This window comes from Sprattus sprattus (assembly GCF_963457725.1).
Source record: "Sprattus sprattus genome assembly, chromosome: 7".
Taxonomy (NCBI): domain Eukaryota; kingdom Metazoa; phylum Chordata; class Actinopteri; order Clupeiformes; family Clupeidae; genus Sprattus; species Sprattus sprattus.
In genome coordinates this window covers 27,608,514-27,633,308 of record NC_137926.1, presented here as the reverse complement: position 1 = coordinate 27,633,308, position 24,795 = coordinate 27,608,514, and the positions used below count along the sequence as shown (strand labels likewise).

At 48.5% G+C, this 24,795-nt stretch overlaps 1 protein-coding gene across 1 annotated transcript in view; it reads right to left on the bottom strand.

The window, feature by feature from the left end:
- The window catches only part of nav2b (neuron navigator 2b), a gene marked incomplete at both ends in the record, with an annotated part of 64,883 nt that overhangs the window by 27,774 nt on the left and 12,314 nt on the right, over window positions 1–24,795 (bottom strand). Inside the window, 5 exons of the mRNA XM_080841653.1 lie at window positions 10,171–10,293; window positions 15,605–15,982; window positions 17,206–17,314; window positions 22,873–22,979; window positions 23,140–24,163. Coding sequence (XP_080697779.1) covers window positions 10,171–10,293; window positions 15,605–15,982; window positions 17,206–17,314; window positions 22,873–22,979; window positions 23,140–24,163 — 1,741 coding nt within the window. The remainder of the gene's footprint in view (window positions 1–10,170; window positions 10,294–15,604; window positions 15,983–17,205; window positions 17,315–22,872; window positions 22,980–23,139; window positions 24,164–24,795) is intronic.

The window sequence follows — 24,795 nt, the reverse complement described above, 5'->3', positions numbered from 1 at the left end:
ACAACACACGGAAAAGCACACGCAAACACATCCAGAGATCCACATGCAAACACACGTGGTCCACTCTGCTGTTTGCTCTGGACATCAGTTAGTTCTGCTTGATTAGTCGTCTCTACAAAAACACAGCGACCCTGGAAACCAGCCTGGGAAATAAAGCTTACTTTTAAACAACAGTCTGTGACCTTCTCCACAAATACACACTTCTTACTATCATCTTAACATTCTACAATCACTATCAAGAGACAAAAAAGTGATAAAGAGACGAAAAACAAATAACTCTATTAATTGCATCCACAAAACTACGTCTGTATCCGACAAAAAGCACTGAGTGAATGTAGGTTTCTAATGATGGCTGACAGGATTTTTATGCTAGTGCATTTTTGTCACTGATTAAGAGTTCGCTAACTGTAGTCTAACTCAGTCAGTGTGGCAGTTTGGGGCCCAGCCATCAGTCTGTCAGTCAGAGCAGGAAGAGTGAGAGATTAGCGGAGAAGCCTGCCTGCCCATGGCAAAGGGCAGCTCTACCTGACTGACATGCTGACATGCTCTGTGTGACTTGAGACAAAGCTCTCTGATTCACAGGAGATAGAGAGAGAGACGAAACCAAAGACTTGCAACCGAAGAATGAGTGTGTTTACTGTGTGCCGTGTGGCTGAGTAAACAGACACAAACACACTCACACTGAACTTACACACAATCCCATGGTCTTTTAGCAGCACACAGCTCACACACTCATTTAATACTAGGACTATACATTTTCAGTTATTAGGCTTTTTAACAACAATGAAAGAAACACAAAGTAAGAGTTGCTCCACCAAATCAGCAGAGAAAAAGTGTCCACACATCCCCTCACAAATCTCTCACAAAGGCATTCATAAAACCAAGCACACCCTCACACTTACACATACAAAAACAAAGCCCCGTGTAGCAGAGGGATCTCTCTTATCCTCCAGGGGCAACACACGTGTGGGGAAGTACCTCAGCCGGCCGAGAGTCTTGGCTCTTCCCTGGAAGAAGCTGGGGTAGCCTGGGGCAGCCTGAGGGAAGCCGGTGAAGCTGCTCTGGCTGCCAGGGAGCTTCATGTGTGCGCGCCTCTCCTCTCCTTTCCTCCACTTAACTCCACTCAACTCAACTCAACGAAACACAACACAACACTTGCCCTGAGCCTGTCTGAGTGTCTGTGTGCGCTTCTGCTGCTCTGAGCCGGAGCGTGAGAGAGCGAGTAAGAGAGAGCGAGTGAGAGAGAGAGAGAGAGAGAGAGAGAGAGAGAGGGGGAGAGAGAGCGGATAAGTGTTCAACCCTCGACTCCACGGCAACAGCCAACCATGCTGCCGAGGGGGAGCGGCCTCACACCGCTCCCACCACTGCTGCTGCTCCTGCTGGCTCTGACAGCCGTAACCTGATCCAGGATCAGAGAGGAAGCGCAAGGACTGCTGCAGAGGTGGGTCAGGCGTGCCGGCGTTAAGACTGATCCCAGGGCAGTGTCAGGGGAGAAGCCAGGCACTTTACAAACACACATCAGTCACGAGACATGGAGCTGGGCCGTGGCCACTTGGAGGCAGCAAGCGCCAGAGGCAGCACAGGTCAGAGCACGCAGAGGAGTAGAGTGGTTGAGAGACGTGTGTGTGTGAGAGAGAGAAAGGAGGCAACATGTGGCTTGGGATGAATCTTCTTGTTACCTTTTGGAACCTTGGGACCATCTGGTTTACTTCTGAAATAAGAATGTTGCCATTTTCAAGGCCACTGTGAAGTGTTACAGTGATTGTTTTTGTCCCATGAATCTCTAGCGAGTATAAAATGACTCCACGTTCTACAACACACTATAACCCCTTCGACTCCAAAAAAATGACTAGTCCAAACACAAACAAAACATTGACAAATCTTCCTCCGAATAAGCAAGCTACAGCCATGTAGCACACATCTCGAAATGTCACGCAGAAAACTTTTGGTCAAGTCGGGAACTAACCACTTGGCATGAAAATATGAGAAAAGAACTAAAATGCCCCTGAACGACAACAACCCCACAAAACATAAATATGCACATTTAACGTATGGTGCTTCGTTTATATATAGAAAAGGCGTGAGGTTTTCTGGAGGAGTTCGTAAAACAGAGCGCCACGGCCAGGTCCATAATGGGCATGTAAGGAAGAACGAGAGAGAGGGAGAGAGACAAGGTTAGAGAGAAGGAGATAGAAATAAAGAAAAGGAGAGAGCGAGGGAGAGAAGGGTAGAGAGAACGACAGAGAAAGGGAGAGAAGAGTAGAGAAAAAGAGAGAGGAGAGAGGGAGCGAAGGATAGAGAGAAGGACAGAGAAAGGGAGCTGGGGAGCGTGTACATTCCAGCACGCCGGCCCAAACCTCTGCAGTCAGCCGTGGGTAATGGCATGGGTCGTCTGCGAGCCGGAGGCCCAACCAGGAATGCCAAGCGGCAGAACCAGCGCACCACCAACAATAGACCCACATGTGACCTGCACTGAGGCAGAGATGGGGCCCTCACAGGCATAAGACATGAGACATGAGACATATAGGCATAAGACATGAGACATGAGACATGAGACATACAGGCATAAGACATGAGACATGAGACATGAGACATACAGGCATAAGACATGAGACATGAGACATACAGGCATAAGACATGAGACATGAGACATACAGGCATAAGACATGAGACATGAGACATACAGGCATAAGACATGAGACATGAGACATGAGACATACAGGCATAAGACATGAGACATGAGACATACAGGCATAAGACATGAGACATGAGACATACAGGCATAAGACATGAGACATGAGACATGAGACATACAGGCATAAGACATGAGACATGAGACATGAGACATACAGGCATAAGACATGAGACATACAGGCATAAGACATGAGACATGAGACATACAGGCATAAGACATGAGACATGAGACATACAGGCATAAGACATGAGACATGAGACATGAGACATGAGACATACAGGCATAAGACATGAGACATGAGACATACAGGCATAAGACATGAGACATGAGACATACAGGCATAAGACATGAGACATGAGACATGAGACATACAGGCATAAGACATGAGACATGAGACATGAGACATGAGACATGAGACATACAGGCATAAGACATGAGACATGAGACATGAGACATACAGGCATAAGACATGAAACATAAGACATACAGACATAAGACACAAGACTAATGAGTGGCCTCGTTTAAGCTGGGAGTCTCTGACAGACTGAAGTTGTTCTGATATGGGCCACTGCAAATTCCATTTGTGATCATTGAAAATGTAATGTTGGACAACCTGGTTTCTGGTGTGTAGTGTGTGTTTGTGGGGAACATAAATCAAACAAACACAGCAAGCCAATCACGCTACAGGCCTCTTGTTAGGATGGAGTGACAAAGGGGAGTTGCAATGGCATTATGAGTTAAAACATCATCTATTGTTCCTGTTATAGCGGTAGATATCCACCACCACTGCCACTGTCTCTCTCCCTCTATCCCCTCAGCAAGCAACACTCACACACAGCCCTCTCTCTCTCTCACACTCACACACACACACACACACACACACACACACACACACACACTCACACACACACACACACACACACACTCACTCAAACACACACACACACTCACTCAAACACACACACATACATAAATTAATAGGCTGGTTACGCTGCTACAGCAGACAAACAGACCGACACACAGAACTCTCCAGGCTGCCACAGCAGATGCGAACAGCTAGAGGATTCTGATCTGCATTTCTGCTGCTCTTTATTCCCCTCAAACTGTTTCATCTCCCAAAAGACTGGCGGAAGGAGCCGCCAGAGAGGAAGAGAAAAGATCGGAATAACTTGGAGATAAATCAACTTTTTGAGAAAGAAAAGAAAAAACACCCTGAGGATTCTGCAGACGCTGGCATTCCGTCATTCTCTCAACTGCCTCTAGCAGTCCCAGCCACGGGAGGACGTTGCTTTCGAGAGTTGAGAGATGTAGTACTTCAGTTAGAGCCTCCTAACTCCACCACCCCCTCACTCCTTCCCTCCCTCCCTCCCTCTCAGTACTCCCTCTATCCCCCTCCTCCTCCTCCTCCTCTTCCCATTCTTCCTTTCTTCAGTGGGTCATTTGCATGTGAATTAGCTGCTGGGTGTGATTCCTCTCCAGTGCAATTAAGCCCATTGTCTGAGGCACTCAATTACTCCAACTTAGGGTGTGAAACACTTCCAGCTCCGCGCAGCAGCATTGTGCTCCTCAGGAGCTTTGACACAGGGCTCTCAAAACGCTACGTCAAGCTCCACAGCACAGCTCCGTCGCTCTGTGTCACATCAAACACTCACAAACACACACACACACACCGTCATGTGAGAGAGTGAAACATACACACACACACACACACACACACACATGCTCAATACACAACAATACACATGCACAGTCTCCATGGCAACGCATGGCACATTTATTCTTCGTTCTGTACCCTGTGTGAAAATTCACTATTCACATCTGGCAACGAAGACTAAATCAGTGCCATGTAATATGGCCGTGCTGCTAGTGGGGCCCTTTGTTGACATGCTTTGTCACTTGTGGCCATGAATATGTTAATGGCTGGCTCGGCAGCCGGGGAGGAAGTGTCCATTTCCTCACACCCAGATGGGCAGATAAGAGGGCAGCCCTGTGCGGTTCCTGTCCGCCAGGACGTCTGTTTGGAGTAGTGGGGGCAGGAGGGTGACAGCGGTGCTGTGTTTGCAGAGTCAATTCTAACCGGAGTACAGACTCAACAGACCTGAAACTTTTTGTTTGCTTATTTGTTTTAGTCTGTGTCTGTATGTGCATGACTGATGGCCAAGCCTAATGGACGCTCTCGTGCAGATCTGCATCCTGCTCTCACGGCTCGGCTGCGCTGACATGGACACAGATTGAAATATCAGGGCTGAGGGGTGTGTGAGTGTGTGTGTGTGTGTGTGTGTGAGTGTGTGTCTGTGTGTATGTGTGTGTGTGTGTGAGAGAGTGTGGGAGCCTTGGCGCGATGCTGTGAGAGCGTTGCCTCCTTAAAGCGTCCCACGCTGTGGCGGAGTCCTCACGCACCCCGTCACAGAACACAGCCTCTTTGTTTCACCCTCTTCCACCTCTCTGTCTCTCCCCACTTCATGCAGTCTCTCACACACCATCATACTGTCCTCCTCTCCCTTCCCAGATCCTCCTCATGTCTAATCCCTCAATCTGTTGCTATTTCTATGGCACTGAAACTCTTTCCCTCCTTCTATGTCTCTGTCTCTTTTTCTCTCTCTGTCTCTGCCTCTCTTTCTCTCTTTCTTTCTCTCTTTCTCTCTCTCTCTCTCTCTCTCTCTCTCTCTCTAATTAAAAAGGTGACAATAGACACTGGTTTCGTTGGCTGGCTATTTGTTCTTTGTGTCGGGGCGCCCCAAGGGCACGGAACAGTCTCAGGTTTGAGGTGTGTGGACGTGCCAAAGCCGCCATCACTGGCTCTGACTCATCTACTCTCATCTACTCTCACATTACTCACACACACAGATTCACACACACACACACACACACACACACACACACACACACACACACACACACACACACACACACAGATTCGCACACACACAGATTCACACACAGATTCACACACACACACACACACACACACACACACACACACAGATTCACACACACACACACACACACACACACACACACACACACACACACACACACACACACACACACACACACACACACACACACACACACACACACACACACACACACACACACACACACACACACACACACACACACACACACACACACACACACACACACACACACAGATTCGCACACACACACACACACAGATTCACACACACACACACACACACACCAGAACACCTCCACTGTTCAGCAGAGCATCAGGACTCATCAGGTAGCCTCCCCTCCCAGCTGAAGGGAAGCTCACCACGCTAACACTGCTAAAGGGCACCAGGCACACATGTCCAGCACAAACTGTATGCACACGGATCGGCACATAAATAATCAGACATAAATATAATAAATACAATCTTCATATCACTGCTAACATAGTATGCATAGTGTAAAGTGATGTAAAATGTTTTGTGGAGTATACCACCAAGAACCAAGCTTAAATATGTGCTGATACAAAAAAAAAGAGAGACTTACTTTGCTAGATGAGATCGTCTGGACAACACTGAGATCTGTGAATCATATCTGAGTCATTTTCCTTTTAGCTTTGCCTTTATCTTTCTTGCTTTTTCCGTTTTCTTTTTTGCTTTCTGTCTCTCTCTCTGCACCTCCCAGAGACTGTGGCAGTCAACAGGTAAAAGGCAGACTACGGGAGAGCTCAATCAGAGCCGGGAGAGACAGCCACTGAATCATTATCAGCCATCTGCATCTACCATAGACACAACACACACACACTTCCAGCCACACACACACAGACTCACACACACACAGACTCACACACAGTGCATCCAAGCTGCTCCGTGCCTGTTTTCAACTAAAGGAGTGTGCGTTTGAGAGCCAGTGAGTGCACTGAAAACCCTGCGGGCTGCTACAACAGCGTCCGAGTTCACGAGAGAGAGAGAGAGAGAGACAATGTTTTGCTCTTCTTTTCCCCAGCCTGCCTCTCTCCAGGCTTCTTCTTCACCCCCTCTTCAACACAAAAAACGCACTCCACTGGCTCCACTTATGATGAATGCTAATGCCCACTTGGCTACGTGCCCAACTCCCTCTCCCCCTCCATCTTTTGTTAAACACGGGATGAAGAGCCGCTGCCCACACTGCTGGTCCTACATGCATGCTGTTATGGAGCAGAGGTGATGCAATTACCTGGGGACCATGGAGCTCCTGCTCCACCAGGCTTGGGTTTGACAGATCGGCTCCCAGCTACAGACTTGCAACAGATGCTGCTGGCAGAAATCTTTGGAAATAGGAAAAGTATGGGATGGCACGGCAATGCCAAGGACGACGAGCGCAAGAACAATAGAACAAAAGAAATACCCTGACAATGCGAGATGTACAAGTAAACATACATCCAGTGGCCAAAGACTATTGGGTTGCTCCAAAGCCCCCTGTATTTTCTTATGATACTGTCACTCAATACAAACACACAAACACACACACACACACACACACAAACACACACACACACACACACACACAAACACACACACACACACACACACACACACAAAGCTCATGAAAGGCATCCACAGTCACCACCAGAGGCCCCTGCAAATATATGCATAGCATCATGGATTCTTCCTGTGTGTGTGTGTGTCTGTGTGGTGGTTGTGAAGTATGGGAGTAAGAGTGTGTGTGTGTGTGCACATGTGGAGAATATAAGGGTGTGTATGCCTGTGTGTGTGTACATTTGTGTGTTTGAGTGTGTGCATGTGGGGGGTGTGATGGTGTGTGTGGGTGGGTGAGTGGGTGTGAGTCTGACCCACTCTCTCCTTTCAAGTGAAGCACAGTCTCTGAATCTCTGAATCCCCCTCCTCTTGCCAGATGTCTGATCACATTTCAGCAGGGCGAGTGAGCGAGGGAGCGAGCGCCGGGTTACACACACGCACAATGTGGAGAGCATCAGACCGGAACCAAAGATCCCCAACAACTGAACCCAACACCGCTCACGAGGGGGGGGGGCTGCAGAGATCTCCTCACCGGATCTCTTCCTGTGCAAACACATGCACGCTTGTATGCACGTCCATGTGTGTGTGTGTGTGTGTGTGTGTGTGTGTGTGTGTGTGTGTGCTTGTGAGTGAGTGTGACCGGACAATTTAAAGAGGCTGAAAGACCCGCTCTTTTACTTGGCTCATCACTATTCCAATCCTATCTTAAGAAGTAACAGCTATAGCTGACACATGATACAGATTATCTTTAGGAGCAAAGGGTCCTCGCGGACGGAGAAACAGTAGGAGGCAGACGGAGGGGAAATGACAAGCCTCAGGCACAGCTGGAGCGCTCAGAGGGCTGCGGGCGGGGATGTGTCCAGGCTGGTTGGACCATGCAGAGGTGGGAATACTTGAGAATCCTGCAGCTTAAACCAGCTGAACACAGAAAGGAACGAGCCCCCGAGACAAACTCTAATAGCCTGCCTAAGCATACCAGGAGACCTTTGAACTCCACAAACTGCACGAGCAAACAAACACACTCACACATCATCATTGTCCTGAAATACGAGTTCGGTCTACTTACGGAGTGAGTGCGTAGGGCTGTCTAGACGGACGTCGGCTCTTGTGAATCATAAGGAAGCTTGGCACACGGCGAGATGCATCAGGCAAGCGCAAACACGGCCAAACACGGCCAAACACGGCCAAACACGGCCACCCTTTGTTGCAGGTAACAAACGGCCCTCTGATCAACAGAGCCGCACGCCGTGCTGGCTTTGCAAACACTCAGACCCCATTTTGTACAAGTGCCTTCTTCTTCTCCTCCTTATTCTATTTTGTTTGGTCACCAGTAAAATAGACAAGAGGAAGAAAAAAGAGGCAGGGAAAAATCTAATAATTTATTACAGCACCTGCTACTGGGCAGCCTCAAGGAAAACATTCATTAAATTATATATGACGTCGAGTCCCTCCAGTAGGAAAACCCGGGAATTCCCAGCGGATCCCCACTGCTCTGAGCTTCTTGCGAGGGAACAAGAGGAATACCTCAGCCCTCATTCTGTCATCTGGTCTATCTGTGGAAAGGATCAGTCTCGGCTTGCTGACACCACTGGCCACTGAGTCATTACGGGTGGGGGGGCTGATGGAAGAAAGACTTCTTCTCTGTTCAAGAAGTGTCTTCTCTGTTCAAGAAGCGTTTTGTTCTGTGTTCACTGGCATGAAAATAATAAGCATTGTTCCACCAGCATGACTATTAGCTCATTCTCCAATCTTAAATCTGCTCCAGGAGGACGAGGTGTGTGTGTGTGTGTGTGTGTGTGTGTGTGTGTGTGTGTGGGGGGGGGGGGGGGGGGCTGGGGGTTAGGACAGTGGGTGGCCTAGGAGGGTCTGTGTTTTATGCTAATGTACTTAACACATGGACCCGCCCCACCGTGCTCTTTTATTCATGAGCACTGCTCAACAAATCCACTGTCCTTTTTCATGAGGCTTCTATATTATGTATTTAATATTTTAAAAACACCAAGCTGGCCCACTCTTTCACTGTCTTTCTCTCCTTTCTCCATCCTCTGCGAAGACAAACCATAACTAAACCATAAACTAAAAAAGAAAAGCATGTTTTCATGACGTGCACACATCTACGCTACTCAGATCCTTACTGCGGTCAAGACCAAAAGACTCAAACATGCATCCGGCATGCTCAATAATAGATAAGACCACCCGCATCTTTAATTCGGCGATGTGGCTGTGTGTGTGTGTGTGTGTGTGTGTGCCGAGGAGAATGCGTCTCGTTCTTGCGCAGCGCCCATGTGTTCACAGCTGGAGCGGAGTGCGGCGCAGCGCCGTAATAAGCGGAGTTTCAGCAGGGGTGGTGGAGAGGGACCTACACGTCCCTGAGGGCTCCTGCTAATGCAGAGGCAGTCACAGGGTGGGGGAGAGGAGCTCATGGAGACAAAGACAAAACCACAAGCAGGAAGAAACTGAACAGGAAAGACTGGAAGACAATGAGCACACTAGACGCTCAAGCCATCCCTTAGATGTCGCTTGTGGCACGAGGAAACAATCAGCACAGTCAACTTTGTGTGTGTGTGTGTGTGTGTGTGTGTGTGTGTGTGTGAGAGAGAGACAGAGAGAGTTTTTGTGTCAGAGTGTGTGTGTTTCTCTGTAAGTATGTGTGTGTGTGTGTGTGTGTGTGTGTCCAGTAAGGAAACTCTGGCAATCTGTTCTCCACAAGAGACACATCCTGTTTAGCCCAATGCCTTTCCCCACTAAACAACTGATAATCAGTCTGCGTGGTGCTGCTGTCCAGTGCTGGTGCGGTGGTGCTGAGAGGCTCAGAGTGGCCCCGCTCGACCCCGGCAGAGTTCCTGGGGACAGCCCTGAGGTGGGGGCAGCCCTGAGGTGGGGACAGCCTGAGGTGGGGGCAGCCCTGAGGTGGGGACAGCCTGAGGTGGGGACAGCCTGAGGTGGGGACAGCCTGAGGTGGGGGCAGCCCTGAGGTGGGGACAGCCTGAGGTGGGGACCTACCTGTCCATGTCGGCCTGGCTCGCTCCGCTGCGGAGGAGGTTCTCCCGGACCACAGCCACACCCCCCTCAGGCAGGCGGTTCAACCGCCTCGTGTACATGCTGAGTCCACCGTCCGTCATATAGCTGAAGACACACACACACACACACACACACACACACACACAAAGACACAAAGACACAAAGACACAAAAGACACACACGCAAATGGTTTCTGTTATCAGGGAGAAGTTAAGGATGTAAATCCCACATATGATCATTAAAACTCTCTTAGGTGCTTGTAAAAACATGCTTTCTTCATCTCTTATCTCTTAAAGATAATAAAATCCTTCTTGCGTAATCCAGCTGTGTATCATTAGTGAAATGTTTCAGCAGGAACCCTCAGACATTCTACCAATGACGTATGCAATAAAGAAAAATAGCTACAAATAACGACAATCCTGTACAAACGCTAGCAAGGGCTTCCCAAATATATTTGAGTGGTTTTATATAATGTGCTTAGTGTTGTTCTGAGTTCAGACTTGTGACAGCGTCTCATGACCGTCCTGAAGGGGGACGTCCGGGTTAACCACGGTTCCCCGATTTAGGGAACAAGACTCCGTGTCCTGCTGCCGCGTGCGCCTGGTAGGTTGCGCAGAAACAATTTGGATAAGAGCATGCAGACGCGGTAGAGGCATTACTGGCTGTGGCACGGGACCTTCCGGGGCTAATTCCCACAGCAGCTATGATGCAGCGTTTCGTTCCCTCAATCAGGAAACCATGGTAACGTGCTAACCTAGATGTTTTTCCTAATGACAAAGAACTATGGTGATTCCACTGTATACACAGGGCGTTTGAGAGAATCAGCCGTTGAAAGAGAACAAACACTCTCATTTGCAATCAGTCAACACCTGTCACTTCCAAATATTGACCATTTAAACAGACTCTTTATGACATCATTGTCATGCCTTATTTTTCCACCAAGTAAGAAGACTAGACTAATGCTTTACCAGATTAGGGAGGATTTAGGCATTTTTGTTCAATACACACATTCAAAGCTGTTCTGTGCTGTGAGAATGAGTAAAAATAAACTCTGGGGAATACCTAATCTGGGAGGGGTTCTGTAAGCATTGATTTGAAGCATTTCCACATTGAGCCATGGCAAAGGATGCAAGCTTTGTGCAAACTACACGTCTGGACTGTGACGTTAAAAGAAATTCTGAAAACACCCTGTTGGTTGTTTAAACTAAATGAAGTCTATTGTCACCTCATTGTGTCACAGCAAATGGGACGCAACATTGATGGATGTCTCTTAAAAGAAATGAAGGGTGAGATAGCAGGCAAACATTTGTCTACTGATTAACTTTTCTATTGTTTGTGTCAGTTTGAGAATGCCTGATAGGTTGTCTTCAGTTTTACCAAGAACTTCCATAGACTTCTAGAGTGAAAAGAAAAGCACTAGCACTATATGTTCTGTGGAGGAATGCAGCAAGGAGAAGGAGCCAAAGCTCAAAATAATAAAAACAAAGACAGAAATAGCTTTTCTCATCAAATTTCAAAGAGCAAATGCAAGACATCAGGATTAATGTTAAAAGACTTAACACCCAAATGCATTCCCACGACCAAAAATATACCACCTACCTCTCTGCATTGAACATTGGCGCAATGTCAACACAATTTCCACCCAAATTCAATCCCACAGTGAAATTACATGTGAAGCTCAGAAATCCATGCCTGTGTCCAACAACCACAGCACCATACGAGTCCAGAAGCCTTTATCCACTCAAAGCCCAAAGCCTACGCTTGTGTTTAACCGAGTCTGTGTGAGACTGGTATTTGTGTGGAGGCTGGGTGCTTGTGTCTAAACAGCACACACACACACACACACACACACACACACACACACACACACACACACACACACAAGCATCCAAGGAGCCACTGGGACTCACCCGTGCCTAGTGGGGGTTGAGTCTGGAGCTGGGCAAGTGGGACGTCTCTCCCTCTCTCACTCTCTCTCTATTGCTCTGTCTCTCTTTCTCTCTCCCCTTCTCCTCAGAAAAGATATGGAGCCACTAGCCAGTCAAGAGTAGAAAGATTGAGAAAGAAAGAAAGAGACAAGAAGGGAGGGCGGCTTCAAGGCCTTTGGCGGGGACAGGGACAGGGACATGCACAGCCCGGGGCTGGGGTGGGGGGGTAGAGGACTGAAGGTGAGGGGGGAGGAGGAGGAGGAGGCGGTCGGGGTTAATAGTCTGAGGGCTGGGGGATGGCTAGAGGGGGAAAGAGGGGGGAGGGGGAGGAGAGTGTTTGTGAAGATATTCAAAGGCTCTCGAATGACAAGCAATTTCCTCACTGGATAGAGCACCCGGTGGACCAATTAAGTCTGAATTGATGCTAAATGACCTCAATCAACTGGCTCTCTTACAATTACCACTTTCTATTTTCACCTGGATCGTTTTCATGACTGCTTAAGAACACACACCTGGCAACTCATTCATAACACACCACAGGACACATAACACTCCACCATAACCACCCCCCCCCCCCCCCCCCCACATGTGCACCCACACCCACACCCACACCGCTCGACTCATTTCCTGTGAATAAAAGCGTGAGACTGGGTCACTGCTCTTGTGTGCCAGTGTTGAGCATGAGTCAGCAGAGTCAGCAGTATGGCTGCTGTGTAACCAGCCGGGCAGGTTAACTGAGCGGCCGTGGGGGGTGTGTGGATGTAGAGTATGGGAGCGGAGGAAGCAACACCCAGGTGACGAGTCCCAGCTAAGCCAATTATGATTGATCATTAACTGACATGTACTTCTGTCGAAAGTACAAGCCACAACAAAGCGCTGGGGGGGTCCTTGGCTGGGGTGACACTGAGAGGGATTAAGCAACTTCATCCCTCACCCAGTGACCTACAAGAACATACATCCCTTTGTCTAGTTCTCAGTTTTCAGTTGTGTTATTATCAGGTTGTCATTTTCTGTACATAAACAGTGATTAGACTATTAAATCATTTCAGTGATTTATTAAGTCATTTCAGTGATATATAAAAAAGATGTAAGTGGTCTGACTAATTCAGGGAAACAGACTAAATTACGTGAGATGTTTTGACTTCTGCAGACTAAGCTTCAAGCCACCTGCCTTTCCATGGAAAAACACAGACCAAACTGACATGTCCCTAAAATACGAAAGCCGAGAGTAATGGGAGAACTGAACGCCCCAGCCTCCTTCGGTCCATTAACACTAGTTACTCAACAACATGGGCCAGTTTGTGTTTACAGAACCGTTGACCCAGCAAGTTAGATGTGTGTTTGCTCTGGCCTGGCAAACCTTTGGAGCCAATTCTCTTCCTTCTCTTCAAAAGGGCTACTGTTGTAAACACCTATGTTTTATGGTGCGTAGGTGATAAAGTCACCTTGGTATTTGATTGCAATGCATGGAGTTGAATCCGCACAATGGCGTAACCTGTTTGGACATGACTAGGAGAAAACAGAAGAGAAGAAAAAAAACAAATAAAAACAAATAGCTCTCTCTCTCGCTTTACTCTCTCGGTCTGATCCCAGATAAAAAGCTGATGGGACTGCCCAGAAAACATACTGCAACCTGTTGAAAAGAGGCAGAGCTCAAACTATGGCATGTGATTTCTCTGATTGCATGTTCTCACATTTCTGTTTGAACCTGACTGACTGACTGACTGAGATAGAAAGAGAGAAAAAAAGTATCTGTGGACATCGCTCGATACAGCCAAGGGACTGCCAAAGACTGAGACTGGTGGATTTGTGAAGTTCATGCCACAAAAACAAGGCATGAGAATAATATTACAGAGAGAGAGAAAAAAAAAGACAAGAGACAAGAGACGGATGACAGAACAATCAATGAAACAAACTCGTGGCCGTTCCCACAGGGTCAAGAGGCTATGGAATCTCCTCAGGGACTACCATATAAATAGGGCTTGCTTTAACGTGCGCTTGCTTTAAGCCCTGCATGTCTCTCCTCCAGCTCAAAATGCATCCAGTGCCTGAGACCCAAGCATGAATAGTTCCCATGACCCTCTGCTCTCCAGCGCAATCAAACTGCACGCAACGGACATACACCCAAACCACTCTCCACTCAAACTGGCAATACTTCCTTGGCATTCCCCCTGCAAGCGCATTTTCCTTTAAGAGATGAAAACAAAAAACAACACTGCCTCTCGCACTGTGTCTATCTGTTCAAAGTCGGCACCCGAATTAGAAAACAAACAAAAAAATGGCCGAATACAAATGAAATATAGAGCAGGGCACTCCGTGGCTTAGAAGGGTCCTGATGGCGAGTACCCATGCCAGCTGGTTCATTCTCACTCTAGAGGGTCTGAGTTTGAAGCTGGTCAGATCTGCCTGCCAGACTCAAATGGATGTCAGCACAGCCAAGGAGTTGAGGCCGGAAGTTCATGCAGGACACAACGCATTGTTTAGTTTCTTTCTCTGTCGGCACAAATCATCCAGAGTCCAGACCATACGTGTGGAGGACCAGATGGACAGCTGCAAATGCTGCAGCGGACGTGGCCCCGATCTGGGCCACATGCGCTCCGAGAGTCAGCCGCTATCCAGAGGGAGGGGGGGTCTGGCTGAACTCCCAGCCCAAGAGTCGCAACGAGAGGCGAGCTTGACAAACAGGGCTGTTATGGGCCGGTGTGATTATAGGGCAGGAGGCCTGCGGCGGGCCACTCATGGCACGGGATGGGAATTCTCTGCAGGGGCGTGTACAGCTGGAGCTCTGATTAGAGGTGCTTCAGCGGCATTGCAGAGGCACGGAAGGGTTAAGGACCCACATCATCACGGAGGCTGGGACAGGTAGCAGGAACACGTTTTATTCTGCCATACGAATACTGGCAAAACATTCTGTTACTAAACCATAATGAAATGCTATTTTCAGATGTTTACCCTTTGGAAATATATTCCTTTAAGCATTCAATTCCACTGTTGCACTTATTCCCCAAAAATGATGGTAACACTCAAAAGCGCAAACAGATGGAAACACTGCCACCTACTGGTGTATGAAATGTACTGCTAACTGTTGTGATGAAAAACGACTCCTTTCAGTCAGTCCAATTACCCGAGCAAGGGCAGCAAGCTCAGGCTTTGAGATGTGAATGAAGTTGACTTTAAAGAAGACCATGTATCATGTATCAACATATGAAAAAATAAATCTTCCCTCCACTTCAGCTTAATTTGAGAGAAGAGTGAAGACAACCCATAATTTCCCTCAGCGATCTTACTTTCTGAATCATCTCTGCAATTACACATCAAGCTGGATTACAAGATAAACTCAAAGCATCTCAATAAAAACTCAAAGAAAACTTGAAGCCTACCCAGACTTCACTGGACCCAATGTAGCCATTAGTAATTACACAGTCTGCTAGCATCTGTAGATGGGACACAAGGGCACAAGTATAGTGTGCAAGTATGCACTTTCTCACCCGCTGGTGCTGAAGGTGTCTGTCCTGCTGACAGCCTTGCCCAGGAGGTCCCCGTCACTCATGTAGCCAGCGGTCTCCACGTCGAAGCCGTCAAGCTCCTCCTCTGCCATGTCAGGCAGGTGGGGGTTACCGCCGGAGACAGTGGTGCTGGTCTGCCGGTGGTGGAGCTGGTAGCGCCCGCTGCTGCCGCCGCCACTGGTAAAGCGTGTGGCGTTGCCGCCGGGCCGTGGGCCGATGGAGGGAGCGTCGCCGGCCTGCAGTCTGGGGCTGGATGAGCCCTGTCGCCATGGCAGCACGGAGGCAGGCCGCCCGCCAAGCACACTGGCTCTCCCGCTGACCTCCGTGGTTACGCTGCTGTCAAAGGTCGTCTCCAGGGTGCTGGGGGGAGATGGTTAGGGTAAAAGGGGTATAAGAAGGGGGCTTTGAGTTGCAAACATGGCTGACATCACAAACACAGACCTCCTGCTGGGGAAGGGGGCTCTCGCTCTGAGGTGCCCAGAGAAGGGCAAAGTGGATTGAAACTGTCAATCAAATGCTACGGTGCCTTTGGTGGTCGGAGCTCAAAGGCCGTTAAAAATCTCCTTGAGAGAACACACACAGACAAGCTCACAGACACAGAGAGACAGATCCACACAGTCTGTACGTTGTTCCAATACACCATACAGTAGTTATTCAATAGTGGGCATTGCACAAACAAAATGTACATGCAAATACTTCTCACGGACCTCAGATATGAGCTAATCTTTTAATGTGGGTGTTGAAAATGTGTGTTGGGGGAGGGTTGGGATAAGGGCTTGCACTTGGCCCTCTTGGAGTCAATTTCATGGTTAGCTTTCCAAGGCTAGCCCATGAAACTCATCCTGTCAAAGACAAAGCCACCGGCCAACCCCCCCTCCCCCCTTAAGATGTCTCCCTGTCAATCACACGAAAACCTTTGAAGCCCCCATCCTGAGTTTTTCAAGTTCCCAAACACCAATCCGTGAATGAAATGTTTCACAGGCTAGCAAACAATGAGGGCACATTCTCCCAAAAGCCATTTGACTATCGCGGCCACCCCCATAATTAATGTCATGTTCTACTCCAGCCTCAGCGGACCCTGGCCATTTGAAGAGCCTTTGAGAGTGAGCATGTCAGCCATGCCAAGTTACAGTACTGTGGGGGGGAGGGCACTCTCTGTTTGCGCCCTGTGAATGACTTGCATGAAGCTTTTACATTTTAGAGGGAATAAAACAATAGAAAAACAATGACCCCCCCCCCCACTGTCTATTCACACACACACACACACACACACACACACACACACACCCCTCATCTACTCTTCGGAGCAATAAATACAACTTCTCCAAACTACCCGATTACTGTGGGCTTTTAAGGAGCTATTAAGGAGCTTGTGAGAAAGCACACATAATGAGAGAAACACTATTTTGGGACGTACCGCACTCTATGGACAAATCTACATAAACACCTAAACGCACAAATGTACATACAAACACACACACACACACACACACACACACACACACACACACACACACACACACACACACACACACACACACACACACACACACAGCTATAACTTAACTGGGGATGTGCTGTACCTGTGACTGATCTGGGTTCCTCTGAGGTTGAACATGGTCTCCTCCAGGTTCTGCCGCAGATCGGCAATGTTCTTTACAGTCCGCAGGCGTCTGGCTTCAGGGTCCTCACCTGTGAGAAGACCAGAGAGAACGAAATATAGAGAGAGAGAGAGCGAGAGAGAGAGAGAGAGGGAGAGAGAGAGAGAGCGAGAGAGAGAGATAAAGAGGGGAGGGGGAGAGCAAAAGCTGAGGCCACCTCACTACAGAACAGCTGGAGCAGCTGTGCAGGCATGTTGTGACACACAGACACTTCCAAACGCTCCAAAAATGCAACCTGTACTTCCCAGCTCCGATGAGAAATGCTGTCGCTCACCTCCAGCCGCACAGGAAAAACAAACCAATCAGCCGGAATTCCAGGAACAACCCAACACTAGACACCAGAAACGAATCCTTTGGTGCTGATGCAAATTCAAAAACCAGGATACACATTCCCATCAGCAGCAACCCGCCTTTGGGTTTGTTTGTGTTTGTGAGCCTGTGTTTGTGTGTTTGTGTGTTTGTGCATGGATGGAAGTGTGTATGCGCTCGTGTGCATCACACTGCAAAGAAAGGATGACTTTTCTCTTCTTTCTTCTTCTTTCAAAGGAAGCACAAGATTGACCTTTCGGCATTACTCCGGAGATCTGTTTGTTTTCCTCCGGTGGAAAAGCTGTCCAGCCTCTCCCCTTCTCCCCTTCTCTATCTCCCTCCTCCTGACTACTTTTCTGCACTCCTTCATAAACATGGAGTGCTGAGGGTGAGAGGGGATTTGGCTGTTGGGATTAAACACTGTTTGGCAGATCATGAGGTGGTGGTGCAGGGCGGTTCAGAAGCCACCACACACAGCCGGCCAGGGAGCCAGGGGGGGTGGGGGTGGGAGTTCCTCTCCGTGGCATGCAAACAGGGAGACAGAGAGAGAGAGAAAGAGAAGGAGAGAGAGAGGAAGAGAGAGGGAGCAGGAGCGAGAGAGCAGGAGAGAGACGGAGCATGAGAGAGAGAGGAAGAGAGAGGGAGCAGGAGAAAGAGAGAGACAGAGAGGCAAATAGACAGAGGGATAAACAGAAAGAGGGAGAGAGAAGTGACGAGGAAAAAAAGGAAGTTAGAGTGGCAGAAAGAGAGGGAAGAGAGAGAGAAGAAGAGAAAGCGAGAGCAAGCGCAGGCATTCCAGCAGGTTGCAAGAGCACAAACAAGCCCATTGACAGGCCTAACCCTGCCCTTTTACAACAGCCCTAAATCCTTACAGTGGTTCACTGGCTCTCCAGCGAGAGAGAGCAACAGAAAAGGCCCCTTTTGATGTGTGAGCTTTTCTCAGCCTGTTTGCAGCTGACCTCCCCACTTTCCTGGATTTTCAAAAATAAGCCGGGGAGTTAACGGCTTGTTGGGACGGAAACAAACAAAACACAGCGCTAGCAACAACAAGGGCAGTCATATATACATATATGGGCCATTCTACCGAATTGATGCAAAGTCATGTCGGATATATTTTGAATTTTTTTATGGTTTATTCCCAAAACTTTGTCCGTATGTATATTGTACCATATCTAAAGTACACATATCTAGTAAAAGATCAGTCAAGTTTTATACTGTATTTTCAGAATGTGTCGGAATGTTTTTCCTCTTCCAAAAATTGTCACTACCGAAACATCACATTTACTATACTAAAAAAGTATTATTATTGACCTGTTCAGATTGAGTTTCCTTCCCTTTTCTAAAGTGTATTTTTACAAATATTTCTTGAAGGTTTTCACAATGAAATCCATAGAAATGAATTTTTTACCAAATTTTCAAGTTCAATTTATCTGTTTCGGTAGTGACTGCACTGTTTCGGTAGTGACTGCACTGTTGGATGGATGTTCATTTTTCTCCCAAAATCATCCAAAAGGTGCTCTGGGCCGCCCTTTAGTCCACACAACACATTTATTTAAAAATTATGGGATTGAACTACTTACCATTTCATTTTGTCACTACCCAAATCATCTGGTCACTACCATATGTTTCGGTAGTGACTGTTTCGGTAGTGACAATTTTAGCTAACTTTAAGCATAAATAAAGAATTCTAGCAAGCACACGGCTTTCAAACACATCTTTGAAGAGGTGAACATACATACAAAAATAAGATTTTCCATGAAACCCCAAAAGGTTTACTTAATTGAAGAAAACATGCGTTTCGGTAGTGACAATTCTTAAGGTTACACGTCGATTTTCAGACTTTGGAACACATTTATATAAAAACTATGGGATTTAGCTACTTACCATTCAACCATGAGGGACAGAGATGCAGTGTCACTGCATGGTCAAAAATGCAGAGTCGTGGCTAAAACACAGGCTCAGCCAATGGACTAAAACTCTTGTGTTTCGGTAGTGACATGAAAACTAGGGACATGATTTTTTGAGTATAGTAAATTGATTTAAAAATTAAACCCACAATAAATCTAAATATTCCAAGTTCTGTTTCAACCCAATCATAAAGATCTTTGAAATTAAATCATTGAAAAAAATCTAAAAAAATTTAAAAGTGTTATTTAAAGGCATTGAAATTTAGATGTCAGGGTTGGGGACAGCTACTTCCCAATAGAAAGTACCCTATAAATGATGATTTTGTATATATTTAGCTTATCACTATCTCATGTAATGCATTGGGTTTATATAGACCATAACATGTTCTAATTAAATATCTATGCCTAGATACCTAATTGTTTTGTAAATAGTTTTTATTGTTGAGGGACTGCATATTACACGAATTCGGTAGAATGGCCCATATACATATACATTCACCCGCACACACACACACACACACACACACACACACACACACACACACACACACACACACACACACACACACACACACACACACACACACACACACACACACACACACACACACACACACACACACACACACACACACACACACACACACACACACACACACACACACACACACAGCGCCTTACTCTCATGCTTCTCGTATATGTCCAACATAGTGAGGAGGATCTCCTGGTTGATGCTTGCGATGCCGTCCCACACACACGTCTGACGCAGGTGCAGTTGGCACAGCCGTCTGGACACCTCCTGGTTGGACGCTGGGTCCCACACCAAACGTCGCCCGGGACCACTCTTCTTTCCTTTACCTCTACCTCGGACCTCCACTCTCAGCCTCTCAGCACCCCTCCGTCCCTCCCTCTCTCCCTCACTCTCTGTACCCCTCTGTCTCTCCCTCTCTCCCTCACTCTCTGTACCCCTCTGTCTCTCCCTCTCTCCCTCACTCTCCGTACCCCTCCGTCTCTCCCTCTCTCCCTCACTCTCTGTACCCCTCCGTCCCTCCCTCTCTCCCTCACTCTCTGTACCCCTCTGTCTCTCCCTCTCTCCCTCACTCTCTGTACCCCTCCGTCTCTCCCTCTCTCCCTCACTCTCCGTACCCCTCCGTCTCTCCCTCTCTCCCTCACTCTCTGTACCCCTCCGTCTCTCCCTCTCTCCCTCACTCTCCGTACCCCCCCGTCTCTCCCTCTCTCCCTCACTCTCCGTAGCCCTCAGTTTCTCCCTCTCACCCTCCCTCTCTGTACCTCTCCGTCTCTCCCTCTTTCCCTCACTCTCCGTAGCCCTCCGTCTCTCCCTCTCTCCCTCACTCTCCGCAGACGGGCCTGTCCCCAGGGAGGCACTCCGTATTGGAATGCAGCTGGACAGTGGATCCGGCAGGCCAAAGCAGCCCTGGGACAGACCGCCACTGTGCAGGCTGGTTTGGGTAGCTTCTCCAAGGGCTTGTGGAGCTTCCACCTGGGCTGAACGACCGCTGGCCAAGTCCCCCCTCTCCCTCCTCTTCCTGCGGGAGAGCATCTCACCTCGCGTCCACCTCTGCCTCTCTCTCTCTCCCTCTCAATAGCCACCGCTGCTGGCAGTCCGGCTCATCTCTGTGACATGCAAATAGTTATTTCCCTTGAAAAAGAGGAGTGTGACCGCGCAAAAAATGTACTGGCCGTTTCTCTCTCCATGGAAAAAGGAGTGTGTGTGTGAGTGAGGGAGAGAGAGGGAGAGAGAAGGGGGAAAATATAACACACCTACCCCTGAGCTGTCTACTTCCCCTGTGGAGAGAGTTTTTCACTGCGCACAGAGCTCTGACAGTCCAGAAAAAGGAAGCTGTCCAACCAAAACCAAACCAAAACCCTGCACACACACACACACACACACACACACACACACACACACACACACACACACACACACACACACTTCTTTGAGGATCCCCTGGCAACTCCCTGCCATCCATAGCCTTTAACATGTAGATGAGCCTTTTCTTCTCCATTCAGCCACACTCTGCTCAGGATCGGCTCTCTCTCTCTCTCTCTCTCTCTCTCTCTGTCTCTGTCTCTCTCTCTGTCTCTGTCTCTGTCTCTGTCTCTGTCTCTGTCTCTCTCTCTCTCTCACTCTCTGTCTCTGTCTCTGTCTCTGTCTCTTTCTCTCTCTCTCTCTCTTTCTCTTTCTCTATCTCTCTCTCTCTCTCTCTCTCTCTCTCTCTCTCTCTCTCTCTCTCTCTCTTTCTCTTTCTCTCTCTCTCTCTCTGTCTCTTTCTCAGTTCCTCAGCTGTCACATAACTCTCCTCCGGGCAAAAACAACCTCCTCCGAAAGACTTACTGATACCCACAACATTCCTCAAAAAGCTTTTGGGAAACTGAAACAGAACGCACAATGCACCGTACATTTTGCTTTTGAACGCATGAAAGGGCAACAGAGGTCAGCCTCTGCTCCGCTCCAACTGAACCACACTCCTACGCAGCCCTGGAGGGAGCGCCTGCCTGTGCTACAGTGAGTTCTTCCCTGATGTGCACTGCAGGACAAACCATGGCAAAGAGGCACAGTGCAGGAGACACTCTTTTTGCTCTTTGACTACACACTTCTCAAAGACCAGAAGTCATACAACCCAGCCGACTCACCCAACGACAGATAGATGTGTGTGTACCTATGTGTTGTCTGATGCGAACTGCAGCATATACAATAATATAGCATAAACCAAAGTACAAACTATATATTTTCACTATTAAATTATGAAATGACAGTTCCACAATTAAGTGACTGTGTTCATTCTAGTGCTGCACTTCTCGTTGCATTGCATTCACATGGTGATGTCAGCCAGCGCAGTTACATAACTGCAAAAGGCTGTGATTGAACGTGTGTGACAATCATTTCAGCTGCAACCCCAGTCAAGTCAGAATTAATTACTATTTGAAATATCAAGTGGTAGGCTATGCATAGTTCTCAGTCATGTTGAGTGCAGATGAGTTGTGTTGCCTTCACTTCTAACAGTATAGTCATTCACAGTAGTTAGGAAAGTATGCTGCTACTTGCTCTTGCGGAGAGGAGTTAGCAGGAGAGTTAGCAGAGGAGTTAGCAAAGGAGTTAGCCACTGCAAACAACACAAGCAGGCCCACAGTGGAGGGGGTCCTTGGGACCAGTTCTGAAACCAAATCTCAATATTGTCCACAATAATCACAATATGACTCTTCCGCCAGAATTGTGCAGCCCTAATTCATTCCATCAATAACATGCCTCATCTCCAGTGGAGCTGGCAAGAACACACTGAACTTCATATTTGTCCTCCTTGACTCTGTATGTTTGAGCAGCCTGTGATAATAAACCCAGATGCAATCTCACCTGTGAGGTATTCCAGAGACGTGTGAAGCGACTTGCAGAGGACCAGAGACTCCTGAAACCCCTCCGTCTCAGCTAAGGTTTCAGTCTTGTCAATGTCCGTCTGTGATCTACACCGAAAACATTAATAGAAAAAATTATTCCTACAATGTTGTGACCACTGAGCAGAAATTCATCTTACTTTATCTGTTCATCTAATCAAACTTTAACTGTAGATGACAAACTCAGTGCTTTGAAATTTCACTTGTCTCCCAAGAAAAAATGTCTTACCTGTACATGAAAGGGGCCACTGTGGCCATGTTGGGGTGGCTATAATGCTGCTGAGGATGAGGTAGCTCCACGCTGACTGCGTTGCCAGCCATGGACTGTTGTGTAACACCGGTATTGGCCACTAGGGGGCCACAGCTGCTAACGCTGAATGTCTGGGAGGCTTTGCCCTCGGAGGACGCCAGACTGGAGGAGGAAGAGTTCCTGCTGTCTAGCTGCCCCTTGTGCACCGACAGCCCTACACTGGGCTTAGCACCATGGCCTCTCTCCCCATCCTTACCACCGGATGGCAGCACTGAGCCACGTCCTGTGTTGGTGCCCTTCCCACCCGGCTTGGGGATGCCACTGCGGGCTAGAGAGGAGCTCTCCTTTTTGGCACTGCTGGTCCCCTTGCTACCTTTGGGGAGGGAAGAGTTCTTCCTCAGCTCAGGGGTTGAGGTTGCTGAACATGCCTTAAGCTCCCTGAGGTGCTGGTCGGGGGTAGAAGCCCTGCCCAAAGATGCCTCCCTGGGTCTGGCCTTCTCCTTCTCAGTGTCCTTCTTGAGGGCGCTCTTCTTGGGCGTGAGCGCTCGGCTGAGGGTGCGCTGGGCGATGCCCTTCAGGGCCAGCTTTGGGCTGGTGTCGGCGCTCCGGCTAGCCGGCCTCAGGTTCCCCTCTGCCTCGTCCTGCTGGCTGGTGGAGGCGCTTGGGGTCCCTGGCCAGGTGTCCGCCTCGGCCACGTCAAACTCCAGTGCTCCCGGCTGAAGCCCAGCGCTGGCGTTGGGGGAGGCCTTGGAGGATCCTTTGCTGTTGAAGAGCTTGAGCTTCTCCAGCATGGACTTCTGGGCAATGACTTTGGGCGGCACCTCCAGGGCGCTGCTAGACGGCTGCTTGACAGAGAGCATGGGGGAGGTGGAGCTGTGCTTGGCGTTCAGGGACTTGCTCCGCCAGGGTTTGCCACTGCCTCCACCGCTACCGCTACCGCCAGGCTGAGGACTGGAGGTGCGGACTGGCTCACAGTCAGCCATGACTGGAGATGGCGCAGCAACTGTAAAGAGGGACAGGGAGAAAGACCGAAAGAGAGGGGGGTGGGGGGGGTGGGAGGCAGAGACAGACAGACAGACAGGTAAGCAGGTGGGGATAGAATGACAGACAGGGAGACGTAGAGAACGAGACAGAAGGAAACAGACAGAGAGAGAGAGAGAGTCAGCGTCAGTGAGAGAAGGGGAGAGGAGGCTGGGTGGCCGGAGCAGATAGTGCTCTATGGGAGCGTCTGGCCTGGGGCTGCTCAGGGGATTAAGGGCCTACTCCCCCCTGACTCAGCAGTGTCTGCCTCAGATACACATCGCTACAGCACATGAGACCTCCCCGACCTCCCCCTCAGCAGAACACACAGTGCCCGCACACACACACACACCACCGGCATCAATGCTGTTTCCATACGTATGAAGTACACCTGTGGCTTAAGATATTCCAGCAAAAGGCCAGAGTAAGACGTGCAACTGTGCTTGTCCCAGCTGTGTAACTTTGATTCAGATAATAATTGTAAGCCCGTTAAATCTGATGAGACTCAGAAGTCTGTGATTACCCACGTAACGGTCTCAGATGACCCTGACTAAGCAATAACACTGCCAACAATACAATATCAAAGGCTGGATTCATGCCCTTTCCCTCACCTGA